The sequence below is a fragment of the Phaseolus vulgaris genome, chromosome 2 (genome assembly GCF_051622355.1).
Source record: "Phaseolus vulgaris cultivar YP4 chromosome 2, ASM5162235v1, whole genome shotgun sequence".
Lineage (NCBI taxonomy): Eukaryota > Viridiplantae > Streptophyta > Magnoliopsida > Fabales > Fabaceae > Phaseolus > Phaseolus vulgaris.
The window spans coordinates 43,542,002-43,555,103 of NC_143499.1; the positions used below are offsets into that span (position 1 = coordinate 43,542,002).

Sequence of the window (13,102 nt, forward strand, 5' to 3'; positions counted from 1 at the left end):
TTGTAGGACATATCTTGGAACTGCTTATCAGTAGCGGGTGTGACGAATGAGATAAAAAATTTAGTGACAACTCTGGGCATTTGGTAGACGTGTTACATTAATTTGAATTCACCTTTCATGCTGATTTGAGATTGGTTGGTCAGTCAATAAACACATAATTGATCATACCTAGAGTGAAAACACACAAAAAAACCATGCATCCTTGAGTGAGTAATACTACTTTTGATACTATGAACTAATGTTAAGGATGGTGTTATTAGCTTATAATAATCTCTAATAGTTTTGGAGAAGAAAAAAATAAAATACAAAATTACATGTAGCGGCTAACCTTTGAACATGTTATTTTGAGGAGGAATAGGCAAATTAAGAAGAGCAAAAGTATCATCAATCATCTTCAGCGTTTTGTTCTGCATTTCTTTTTGAGCAAAATGCCATCAGGAGGACGTGTTAGCATGACGCTGCAACGGCCATAAAGATTATATGAATACCTTAAAATGCTTCCCAATTTGGATCTTGCACGAAAGACTCCCCTCACTTCAAGAATTACACCATTGCCTTCCATCTGTTTGACAAGGCGCTGGCTTTCTCTTAATGGCAGCTGAACTTGACTAGAGATCATATGGATGGTTGCAAACCTTGATTGAAGCCTTGCAGCTGAGAAAGGCTCAACATACCGAGTGGCAATGAGGGTGCTTCCATAGTAGAGATAAATGATGACTGAGCTGAAGTCCACATGCACCTTCTTGTTTGGATTTGTGAAGTTGGCCAGCATGGTTAGATCAGCATTCAGCAGATATCCAAGGTCAAGGTATGCAGCATTTAAGGTCACACTAGACACATCAAAATGAGGACTTTGTGGCCGAAAAACAAAGTACACTATAAGGACTATTAACCCTCCTATGATTATGATAAGCCAAAATATTACACACAAGCAGGCACCTAACCATGTTAAGGGTTGAGACTTTTGCTCCTCAGGCAACTTTATACCATTGTGGCGGGGATCACTGAGGGGCTTACGCCATGGCGGCTGCTGCCGACGCTCAGGAGGATGGTCGGAGGGGGGCAGCGATGGAGGGGCATCAGCAGAGGGAGGTGGCTCTTGAAAATTTACCTTTGAGGACTTAACTGGTCGCAGACCTTGATTTGTTGGATGCTTACTTGGACTTCTTTTTGATCTGGCATGGCGTGGCTCTTGCAAAATAGGTGGAGGATCTTCTGAGGGAACATGGTGTTCATGTTGAGGTCGTGATCGTAATGGAACACGATCTTCATTCTCAGGTCGTAATGCATCTGGTATAGGTGCAGGTACTTGAGTGGATGGTTGGCCACGACGTTTTTGGCGTGGCCCAAATGGAATACGTGGTTGCTCCTTATCATCATCAGCTATCACGTATTCAGGCTGTGATGATCGAGAAAAATGAGGGTTGGTTTCTCGACGAGACATGGGAATTGTGGAAAAATGTGTGAGGAAAATGAAGAGAAATCTAATGGCAATACTAAGAGAATGATATTAAGCTAATGGAAACAAGGAGGAATCAAGCCAAATCAAAAATTAAAGTATATAAAGGGAATGAGAATGACTTGAAGTTAACTTCAAGGATGATTCACATAAAGGCAAAGAATCGAACATATGTGGGGCAAAATGTTTGTATTCTTCATGCTGAGCTTCTTGTTGTCCTATAACAATGTACAGAAGTTGAATCGGCATTAGAGAAGAAGAGCTTCTGTGAATTTACAGGTGGCATGGATGCTTGGACTGTGAAGGTTTCAGAATTTTCTATAAAACCTCTTACAAAACAAAACTGTGAAGGTTATTCACAAACACGTTCTAACTCCCAAACACTTTCAGTTTCTTGTACCTCAATTAACATGCACATAGAAACAGACACTGCGGATGATACCTTTCCCCTACTTTGGTCCAAAATACGTGGACCCCAAAAGCACACTTTAAAAAGTGAAGAACACCTTATTGAAGATAAGGAACTTGTTATGAATCAACATTCCATCAGTTTAAAAGAAATCATTTTCAGCAATAAATAAATGAAGCTTTTATGTTAAAATATAACACATGCCTCATCTAAAAGAGTTAAGTATGTATGAATTAAAACCATATGGTAAGATTTCATGATCAAATGTCAATGGTTACCATTCTAACTAATACATTCGTACATTCACTACATCTCTTCATTAAGCAAAGAAAAAAAGAAAGGTAAAACAAATCTTTTAAAATTACCTCCATATTCAAAAAGCAAGATCCGGAATTAGAATTATTTACTTGAAATCACAAATTTAGATAATAATATTGCTTCCTGAAGAATTCAAAAATAGCATTATAGCATCATTAGATCGATTCGAATCACTTTGAGAGAAAACAAGTAAAGAAACCAATTGAAAATCAAACAAAAACAGGAATTTTATTGAGACTTGTATGTCCTTTGTACTACAATGAGAATAACCTAGTACAAAAGAGAGAAGGGTAATATAAGCAGAAGCTTTTTATTATACAGAAAATGATTGGATTAGTAGTGTTTTTGCCACTTGCACAGAATATAAATAATTAATTACAAGTTGTGGAATCAATCTCTTGCAAATGCGTAAGTTGAGACGTCTTTCACTGTGTAACATTTCTATAAAATTATATGCATTTTTTCTGAATAATAATATATAACATTTTAAAATAATTTGTCCAACAATGTATGGTTTATCAATAGATAAAATCTAATAACATGCTACATTTTGGATATTACAACCCTTTACATTCTCACGGCCTTCCTCCTTCCAATGAAAGATTTTCGTTGTCACTGATAGTCTATCCAAGTATGCACATTTTGCTACTGTTAAAGCTGATTCTTCCAGAGCCTTGGTGGCTCAGGTATTCATAAAGACTGTTTCAAAATTACATGAGATTTCCAAAAACCAGTAAGTGTAGTAACCATGTACCACCACGTTCTCCTTGTTTTTAATGACCAATCCCATCTCTTTTATTTTAGATGGAACTCACGTTGACAAATTAAAATTCTAAAGACACTTGTCAAATTCAAATAGGTGAAAGGCATAAATTCTTGTACTAAATATGTTTTTTTTTTCTCTTACTGTAAGATTAAATTAGTGTTCGTCTCTGATTATAAAACTAGATAATTATAGTATGAAAATTACTTGAATAAATCATTCTCTATGTAAAATGATTGTTAATTTTTTTGAAAAATTGTTAATTTTTTTGAAAAATTGTTAATTTTTTTTAAAATTCCTTATTGTTTTGATGTCCACTGTAATCTTAAACTGAACCAATTTCAATTACAGATAAACTTATTCAATTATTTTTATACTACAAACATCTAAATATCTAAATGGTAGTTTAGACTAGAAAAAAAATAAATTTCATATTATAATATAGAGAAAAAAAAAACATATCTAATCATAAATTCTTTCTTGAAATCATAGAATTCAAGGTGTAAGATGTTGCATGTGTAATGTACCGGTAGCTAGTACAAAATCGGTAATGTGGACGGTAATGTAATTTTCTAAGACATACAGTTCAAAACAGGACATAAATAACACAAAAAAATACCTGCAGATTGTTATGATAACATTTATAATAAATTTATATCCCGTATTTCACAAAATAAATAGGTTTGATTGAATTAATAAATAAATAAAAATGGGAAAATTTCGGGGAAATGTTATTTTAATTGAAAAAAGTAAAAAAAAAATTGTAATGAAATTATCTAGCTCGTTAATAAGATGAACCGCCAACTTAATTCTTTAAAGAAAAAACTTATAAGTGCTCAACTGTACCCAATGTGTGCCTACAAACAGTATGATCTAACTAAGAAAATGAAGTACCAATGTTTTAGATGATCTAAACAAAAGAAATTACAACAGAATGAAGAAATGATTTTGATATTCTTTAGAAGCCAACATTAAAGCAATGGAAGTCAAAGAAAGTATAGAACTCAAATGCAAAGTATCTAAAAAGTAAAAAACTTCAACTGAAAATGGATTGAATAGAAATTCAGCGAGAAGCCTGCAACAATGCAGGAAATCAAACATTGTTACAATTGAGAATTTACAGGCAGAAGATAGATAGTTTCATCTGTAAATTTGTCACAAAACTTTGACAACAAACCTAGCAATTGATTATTCCCGGTCTGATGATGTTCAATACTGCAGGAAAAGAATCTATTTCTTTTCCTTATATCATATATTCACACAAGTTCAAGCCCAATTTCATTTTGATGACCTGGGATTATATTAGAAGTGGAGCTGGTTAGGAATTTCTACAATTTGTGTAATAATGTGTTATGAAGAACTTGGGATACCACATTGGACTCCATCTGGAAATGAAAATCTTTGATTAATACATAGTCAAGATGATGATCCTAGATTATTCACTTCCATCTGGAAATCATCAATTATCCTGACTTATGTCCTTCACCAGCACTTTCTCTTAGCCCCCTTAACGTATATTTCTTCTCTGGTTGTGAATCAAACCAATCTGCAAATTGCTTATTGTGCTGGTTGTAGTTGTCCTTCAGCTAATCTGTTCCAAGGTTCAACATTGTCTACGGTAGAATCTATTGACAAGGAGATACCAGCATGCAATGAACTAGGGTACATTAATATCATACACTTATTTTGTTTCATAGACTAATACCATATATCATATCACCCCTGCCCCCACCTTCCCAAATCAAACATAAATAATCAAAGTTGCAGTGAAAACATGTACTAATTCCTTAGGTTCAATACAACTACAGAGAATACGGCACCGTGATATTATCTAACTAAATGTAACAACTGCAGAAAGTGTTATTTTAATATAATTGTCTCTCGCATAAATGCACTATAAAGCTGTCCACTAACAAATGTGAAAATTTACCAAATAAGTTAAGATATGGCAGTTTCCAGTCAGTCTCCATTGATTCTCAACAGCCTTCTGAAACACTATGCAACCTTTAAATGATTCATACATCCATTTTTTTCTCACAATATTTTGTTTGTTTTGTTCCATTTGGGGTGAGCACGGGCAAAGGTGGACAAAATCACATTGAATGTCATAGCTCTCTAATAAATGAATGTGCTGAAATTAAAGGAGTAGAAACATACTTTGAATAATTGTAATGATCACAGTAACATTTCTTTAGAGAAGCCTGAAGTTCCATGCTGCAGACACAGGCACAAGCATCATAATAATTTACCAGAAAACAATGCTAATAAAGGTCAAACATGTAAAATTTTATATAAATGTATAATCCTACAATTATGTATCCTTGTATGCTAATCCAAATCTTAGAAGCCATATATAATTTGTGCCAGTCTCAGTTTTTCAGAATCTAATAAATTTGAATCTTGAAGCCTAACAAGGCTACCTATTGAATCTTTTTTCCGCACCCACAATTCTCCACTAAGTTACATATGTCCAGACATATACCCAAATGATAAGAAGCTGATCGTCTGTGTGTCAACAAAAAAGTTCCACAATGGTATGAAACCTGAGTTTATTGTTCAACAATTCACTAGGATGGGCACAAGGACCAAGGCGCTAGTCATAACAAGATGAAATCACCAATAAATGCATATCTTCAAAGTTCAAATTATGCTCTGCAACCACCAACTTCATCTTGATGAAACAGGACCATAATAGTTAGAACCATAAAATGACATAAGGCGTTCATAATCGATGTTTCTGCCATACAAAGGCTGGGCATGAATCAGTCTGAATTGAGCTGTCACTGGTCAAAGATTTACTCAAATAGCATCAAGACAACATAAGAATAACTCAAGCCTGCCTCTTCAACATGACCTCAGAAGAAAAAATTGGGATTTGAATAGGCAGCTAGACTGATTCCAACCAAATCATCAATTACTAATATTAGTTGTGCTAAGTGAGAAACAAAGCCATAGCCCTCCATGTATAACAATTGCCCAAAAATAATTGAATGCTTCATTTTGTATTGACAAATACAATCCGCCAAGTGAATAGTCTGCTGAAACTATGAAACAAAACTTGGATACTGATCCATAAAAAGGTCTAAGAAGCCATTACTTCCATTGGTAGCAAGAAACCATTACAGCACTGCACTCAGTCTGGATCCTTTACAAGAAGCTGGTGTGTGAGTTAATAGTGTTACAGCACAGAGTATTTGGGAGCATAGATACACATAAAGGTATATGAGGTTGCACCATGCATGGGCATCATAAAAGTAGGACAAACCAATTTCCAGATGTCATTACCTGCAGAAAATGTTTGAGGTGAGTTTGCTAAGCTTTGGTGCATTGTATCCAGAGAAAATGTTTTATGTCAGGTTTCCCATTTGAAAGAAAAATGTGATGAATTTGAGAGGATAAAAACCTAAGCTAGAGCCATGTTCATGCACCATCCCTTGATTGAATGGCATTTACTAGAGTCTCGGAAAGATGTTTGTCAAGTGTTAAGCCTTTCTCCATCATCTGATCCCAAACCCTACATGCCAGTGAAAGTTTTTTCCCCCTTATAAGCCCTCCAACTATCAACTTGAAAGTTACCTCATCAGGGTACAAACCATTCCTCTGCATTTCATCATATAGACGCATGGCATCCATAACTCTAGAAGCCTTACAGAATCCATTTACAAGGGCATTGTAAGAGATTACATCCGGATTTACCCCATTCTCCACCATGTCACGGAAAACACTATCAGCCGTATCAACCTTCCCAGTCTTGCACAGATGATCAACTACTGCAGTATAGAATATACGATCAGGAAGAATGCCCAACCTTGTCATTTCATCAAGCAGTTTCTTAACCACTTGGATACTTCCTTCTCTTAGAAAGGCATCTATAAGTATATTAAACGTCACCATATCTGGCCTAATTCCCTTCCCACACATCTCCTCAAACAACTCATAACCTCTCCTAGTACGGCGCACCTTGCAGAATGCTGTGATAAGAGTATTATACGAAACAACATCACACATCCCTTTGGTCTGCATCCTCTCAACCAGCATCAAATAAGCCCTGTCGACCATATTAGCCTTGCAAAAACACTTCAACAGCTCATTGTAGCTATAAAAATCCGGCTCCACCCCGCTCCGCTCCATCGTCTCCACCAACCGCAAGGCCTCATCCAGCATCCCCTCGTCACAACAGTAATTCAACAGTGTATTATAAGTAACCAAATCCGGCACACACCCATTGCGGCTCATAAACGCTTTAATCTTCATCGCCTTATCAACCCTTCCCATCCTACAAAACCCATCAATCAAAGCATTGTAAACCAAGATATTAACCTTCACCCCACCCTTGATCACACCAACAACAAGCTCATAGGCCAAATCAACGCGCCCCCCACCGCACAATCCAACAACAAGAGCAACACAGGCTTTGAAATCAGGGCTCAACCCTTTGCCAGTCAAACCACGCCAAACCCTAGCAGCCTCGTCGTAGCGTTGAGCTTTGCACAACGCGTCAACTATAATAGTGTAAGAAACAACGTCAGGCTCTCTCCCCTCGGAGGGCATGGAGTGGAAGAGTTCAAGGGCGGTTTCTAAGCGATTGTGGCGGCACAAGAAGCTGAGGTAAGTGTTGAAGGCCCAAATGTCGGGGACGAAGCCAAGAGCGTGCATGTCGAGGAGGAGGTCGTGGATGAGGGGGAGGTTGTTGGGAGCGGAGCAGAGGGCGGAGATAAAGCGGGAGTAGGTGAATGGGAGGAGGGAGAAGCCACGAGGGATGACGTGGCGGCGGTAGTAGTGGTGGGCGAGGTGGAGGCGGGAGTGGCGGAGGAGGACGCCGATGAAGCGGTTGTAGTCGACGCTGAAGACGCGGCAATTGGATTGGGTCATTTGGTCGAACAGGTGGATGGCGTGGTTTATGAGACCGGCTTTTACCAACTTGGATATGTGAGAGCGGTACGCGAGGCGGTGTGCGCCAATGCTGCTCTGATACATATCAGATTCAGGGGTTTCCACAGGCATAGCAGCAGCAACGCCCAAACCAAACTCCGATTCATTCCTTCATTCCACGTTATGAATTATGAACGCAGCAACTAAAGTTATGAAGAGGCACGCCAACTGTTTGTGCATGTGTTTCTTACGCTTGGTGAACCATTCAAATTGGGCTGGCACTGGCAGGTTTTGGGGCTGCTACGAACTTGGGTTCATGTAATGCATAGCTACATCAACAACTAAATTAGAAGCTGCTACACCTATATTGGATCACTGCTACTTCCACTGATGAAATCCACTTTACAAAAAAAATATTTTAACAAATGTTAGTTTTTGTTGTGTGACTATACAAAAGGAAAACGGGTTTTCATTTTATGTGCACTCAAGTCCTTTTCCAAAAAACTTATGAATACTTTATTCAGACTTAGGTTGTGTTTATGAAAATGTTTGAAATAATTTATAATCATATACTATAATCCATAATATGCTTTTAGTTTATTTTGTAAGTTATCCAATATAGTTTATGTAAAAAATTTAATAAGACTTTGATATGTCATCCATTATTTCTTTCATAGATTGTCAGTAATATTTATAATAATTTTGTATTTTATACACTTATATCTTCTTTTTACTTGTATTTATTTATGGTATATATATAAAAAAAAAAACTAAAGCCATAATTATATTTTAAATGTTTTATATTTTGTATTAAAAATTCAAGTTATTATAAATCTTTGATTATTTTTATTAGGAAAATGTTACATTAATACAAAAAACATCAATTTATAATTGTAATATACCACGATATAATTATAAAATTATTTTATTTTAATAAAAAAATATTTATTTTTCTAACAGTAATCTATTGTAAAGTTGTCAACACACTATTTTTTATAAAAGTTACTTAAGGATGACAAGTTTACAAATTCAGTGAGAGTAATAGATTAGCCTACCAACCTCTATGTGGTTCATTTATATGATGAGTCAAAGACTTACCAAAGTCCAAATTTATTTATTGTATAAATTATATATATTAAAGATAGATTTAAATATAAAAAGATATTAAAAAATATTATATAGCGGTTATAATCCTTAGAAGGATGAATGAATTTTTATTAATTAATGAAGTGTTAGAAAACTCAATTAACACATGAATATATATATATATATATATATATAATTACAAAAGTTTGAGACATATAAGAAAAATAACGAAGAAACATGAATAAGTTGTAAAAGAAAAGAAAAAATAAATTAAGAAAAACGTATTACCTTTAAATGGAGTTTCAAATGATAAGTAGAAATTGGATTTGCTACTTAAAGGAATTCTTCCCGGTAATAGTCAAAATAAAAGTAAAACAATTTTAAGAAAGGTTTACAAATAAACTTTCAATCAATGTGAAGATATGAAAATAATTTGTTAGTGTGAACACAAAAGAAATATTGGATACTTGTGTGAAAATAAATTTTATTAAGCTCATGATTACACTTATGTTTTACTAATTTTATGATTAATCCAATTAATTTCTTAATATTGTTTATCACGTAGTAAACCCTTGTAAATAGAGACATGTGAATAAGCACATGTTCCTTGATCAAAGAAAAGAACATCTGAAATTGTTACAATATTTATGTATACTTTTGAAAGTGACATATATGAGTAGTTACAGAAGCATGTGACCTTGAAAATAACATGTTGAAAGTATAAACTCTTAGTGTGTATTTTTATCTCCTTTTATATGTCCAAGACCTTTGAAGGATTTGTGAACCAAGTTAAAATCATCATATTTATTTAAAATGATGTGTTTAAAGGAATCATCACCTTTGTTCATAGATTGAGAATTGTTAAACTAATCTTAAACCAGCAAATTTAGAATGCAAAAAATTCACCTCCTTTAAACATTTTATGTTTCTATCATTTCAACTCAAATTGTGTAATTTGAGCCTTAATATCCGTACAAAATTGTCATCTTACTAACAATTTGTCATTTAACTTTTTGCAAGCGCATAAATAGTGCAAAAATCAAGGAATAAATATTTAATAAAACCCAAAAAAACAAGACAAAAAAAAGTTGATTATTCCCTATTTGCAAATATGTAAAGTTTTATGTAAAGATTTGTTAGGAGACCACTGTTAAATATATATTATATTTTTATATTATTAATTAATTAATTTTATATTTATACTATAATAAAATAAATATAATTATGTATATAATATAAATAATAATAATAATTACTAAAACAATACAAATATTAATAAATGTATAAAGTGATAATTATATAAAAAAAATATTATCAATAATTTATGAAATAATAACTATAATAAAATAATTATAAATAATGAATAATAATGATAAATAATATCAGTAATAATAAAATTAAAACTATTAATTAATTATAATTTTTAATTTTTATTATATTTATTAAATTATTCTCCCACTTTCATAATTTTTATTTTATTTTTTACTCTATTTACTTAATCCAAACAATCTTAATTTTATCATTCTTTCATTTTATCTCCAATTTCTAATCAAAATAAAACAATAATAACACTAGAGAAACTTAAAAATACATTTCAATTCAAATCTAAAACAAAAAAACAAAAAACTTACACTATTATTCAAATTAACATAACTTCAAAAGCAAAACCAACAAATACTCTAAATCAATCTAAGAATACATCAATTAAAACAAGTAATATCAACTATCCTAATAAGCCTTAAACCTCAATATAATTAACAACATGGTTTACACTCTAACTTACACGTGTACCCACTTAAACTAAACATTATTGTTAAATGTTCAAATTTGTTACTCCAATGTTTACATACACAAAGTTTATCAATTGATTTTCAAATTCAATTGAAACTTAAAAGGACATTATTTCAGTAGTTATCCAGTTTTATAAACAGATCTAAAGTACAAAATTATTATAAAGATAGTTTCATTGCCTTAACTTTTTTGTTGTTTAAGAAGTTGCACTCAAAACATAAAAAAACTATAAAAGTTCAAATTTACTCATAGGATACCACCAAATTTACAAACTAAACACATAAAGTACTAATCTAATCTAATATAAATTTATCTCTTTGTCTCTGATCATACATATGCACTAATACAATTCATATCTCAAATTAACGCAAGAAAAAAAATAAAAATCAGAGAAAAATGTATTATAATTAAAATTGATTCTTGAATTCAACATGTTGAAAAAAATTAAAAGAAAAAGTCAGTGGAGCTCACACTATATAATAATAAACGTCACGTCGCCATACATTAGACACAAAAGTGGATGTTTCAACATAAAATGATGAGAAAATTCTTACAAATGCACAAACTTTTACGTCACTTTCTTAAGTAGGTAGATGCACACTTTCCTTGAGAAACACAAGATGTTATCGAAGCTCTTAAAACGTCCAAATCATATCTTATTATTTATTAATAACCAGTCAAACTAAAAGATGTTAAAAAAAAAATCGATTGAATCAAGATTCAATCAAATTTGAGATGTTGTTTTTTAATACTTTTAATAAAATAAACACATGTAATGTATTCAAGAACTTTTATAAAATAAAAATTTATAATGTATGGTATGTACTTGGTTCGTTAAAAGATTTTAAGGTTGTCTTTATCTGACAGTTTCTAGCTCATGGTAACATAAAAATAATATTTTTTAAAAGTTTTCAAAAATATTTGTTGTAAATCAATTTTAAAACTATATTTTCTAAAACATTTATAAAGATAAATTTAAGAAACATTTAATGATGAAAAAATTAGTTAAATTAACTTTGATCCATTATTTGTTGATAGGAAGATAATGGATTTTGTGAAGTAATAGAAAATTATTAACCTTTCATAAAAATAAATGGATATATTTAATTTGATATATTTTTTTATATTTTTCTAATCAATGAATTGAATAATTTTTTTTTTTATAGAGCAACACTATAAATAATGGATAAATGAATTATGTTATCACTCACAGTGGTTAAAAAAATGGTTAATTGGAACACATTTATAAATATGTTTTACCTAAATCTAAATTCTAAATATTTAACCACTGTCTTTGGTTAATCACCTAATTAATAGCACCACTTTAATAAATATTTAACATTTTTATAGAATGTAAAGACCGAAAATTGTAAAGATTTATTTAAATAAGTTATTTTAACTATAAGTTTTAATAACCATAATATTTAAAAGAACAATAATTTAACTTATATTTTTTTTGTGATAAAAAAATAAATTCAAATATATAATTGAAAGAAAAACTGAAAATTAAAAATATTTTTTAAAATAAATTATTTTATCAAATCTGTAAATTTATGATTATTTTCATATGAGTTGTTCTCTATATATAATTTTTTCTGATATAACATATACATTTTATCATATCCAAATGAAATTAATTACCTTAAAAATATTTTAAGTAATTTACTTTTAAAAAAATATTATAATTATAATCACATATATTGAATGTACCTCATGTAATAGTTTTTTAATATATAATAGTAATATATTTAAAAATAATTATTTAAATAATATTTTTCAATTAAATTTATTCTTAGACTGGTAAATATTGAATGTACTTTTTATATTTTTGTCGCTTATAAAAGACGTGCCATTGTCGTTCTAATAGCACATTTTACTAATTAATTGTCATTATTTCATAAATACTACAATGTAATTTTTTTTGCTTATTTTACTATTAAGTTTGATACATTTTATTGATTTATTTGATTAACACTACGAAAAGTTTAAACTAAAAATAACAAAATGGGATTATTTTTTGCACATTTTTGTATGAAACGATGGTAGTTTTATTATTATATTTCTTCATTATTATTTTTCATGAAACGTCATTACCATATTAGAAATTGAACGGACCAGTTAAATATGCAAACTTTGATAGTGAATATGCAAAAAAATATGCAAAAAAAAGTTCCTTTACTATCATATTTTTCTTTGAATTGAAAACTTTGATAGTGAATATGCAAACTTTGAATTGAAAACTTTGACAGTGAATATGAAAAAAAAATAAAAATCCTTTACTATCATATTTTTCTTATTAATTATCGTTATTTAACCAAATATTAAATCACGGTCAAATTAAATTTAATTAGTTTCAAGGAATTTGTATAAGAAACTCGAAGACCAAGTTTAATAATATATTTTT

The 13,102-nt window shown here is 31.3% G+C and overlaps 2 protein-coding genes across 6 annotated transcripts; both read right to left on the reverse strand.

Moving 5' to 3' along the window:
- Window positions 1-79: 79 nt before the first annotated feature.
- LOC137812352 (uncharacterized) lies at window positions 80-1,840 on the reverse strand. The gene is made up of 2 exons (XM_068614296.2): window positions 329-1,840; window positions 80-168 (listed from the first exon to the last, which is right to left on the reverse strand). Exon 1 carries the CDS (start codon window positions 1,442-1,444, stop codon window positions 395-397), a length of 1,050 nt encoding a protein of 349 aa, XP_068470397.1. The 5' UTR covers window positions 1,445-1,840; the 3' UTR covers window positions 80-168; window positions 329-394.
- Window positions 1,841-3,969: 2,129 nt separating this feature from the next.
- LOC137812353 (Pentatricopeptide repeat (PPR-like) superfamily protein) lies at window positions 3,970-8,266 on the reverse strand. 5 transcript variants are annotated; one of them, XR_011081249.1, is made up of 4 exons: window positions 6,353-8,160; window positions 5,370-6,234; window positions 5,107-5,163; window positions 3,970-4,574 (listed from the first exon to the last, which is right to left on the reverse strand). XR_011081249.1 is itself a non-coding variant. In XM_068614297.1 (2 exons), the coding sequence occupies exon 1, from the start codon at window positions 7,951-7,953 to the stop codon at window positions 6,370-6,372; it is 1,584 nt and encodes a 527-aa protein (XP_068470398.1). In that variant the 5' UTR covers window positions 7,954-8,266; the 3' UTR covers window positions 3,970-6,234; window positions 6,353-6,369. The 5 variants fall into 5 exon arrangements, 1 of the variants encoding a protein (XP_068470398.1); XR_011081248.1 differs by having other exon boundaries at window positions 5,107-6,234; window positions 6,353-8,266; XR_011081250.1 differs by having other exon boundaries at window positions 5,107-6,234; window positions 6,526-8,154.
- Between the last annotated feature and the right edge of the window lie 4,836 nt (window positions 8,267-13,102).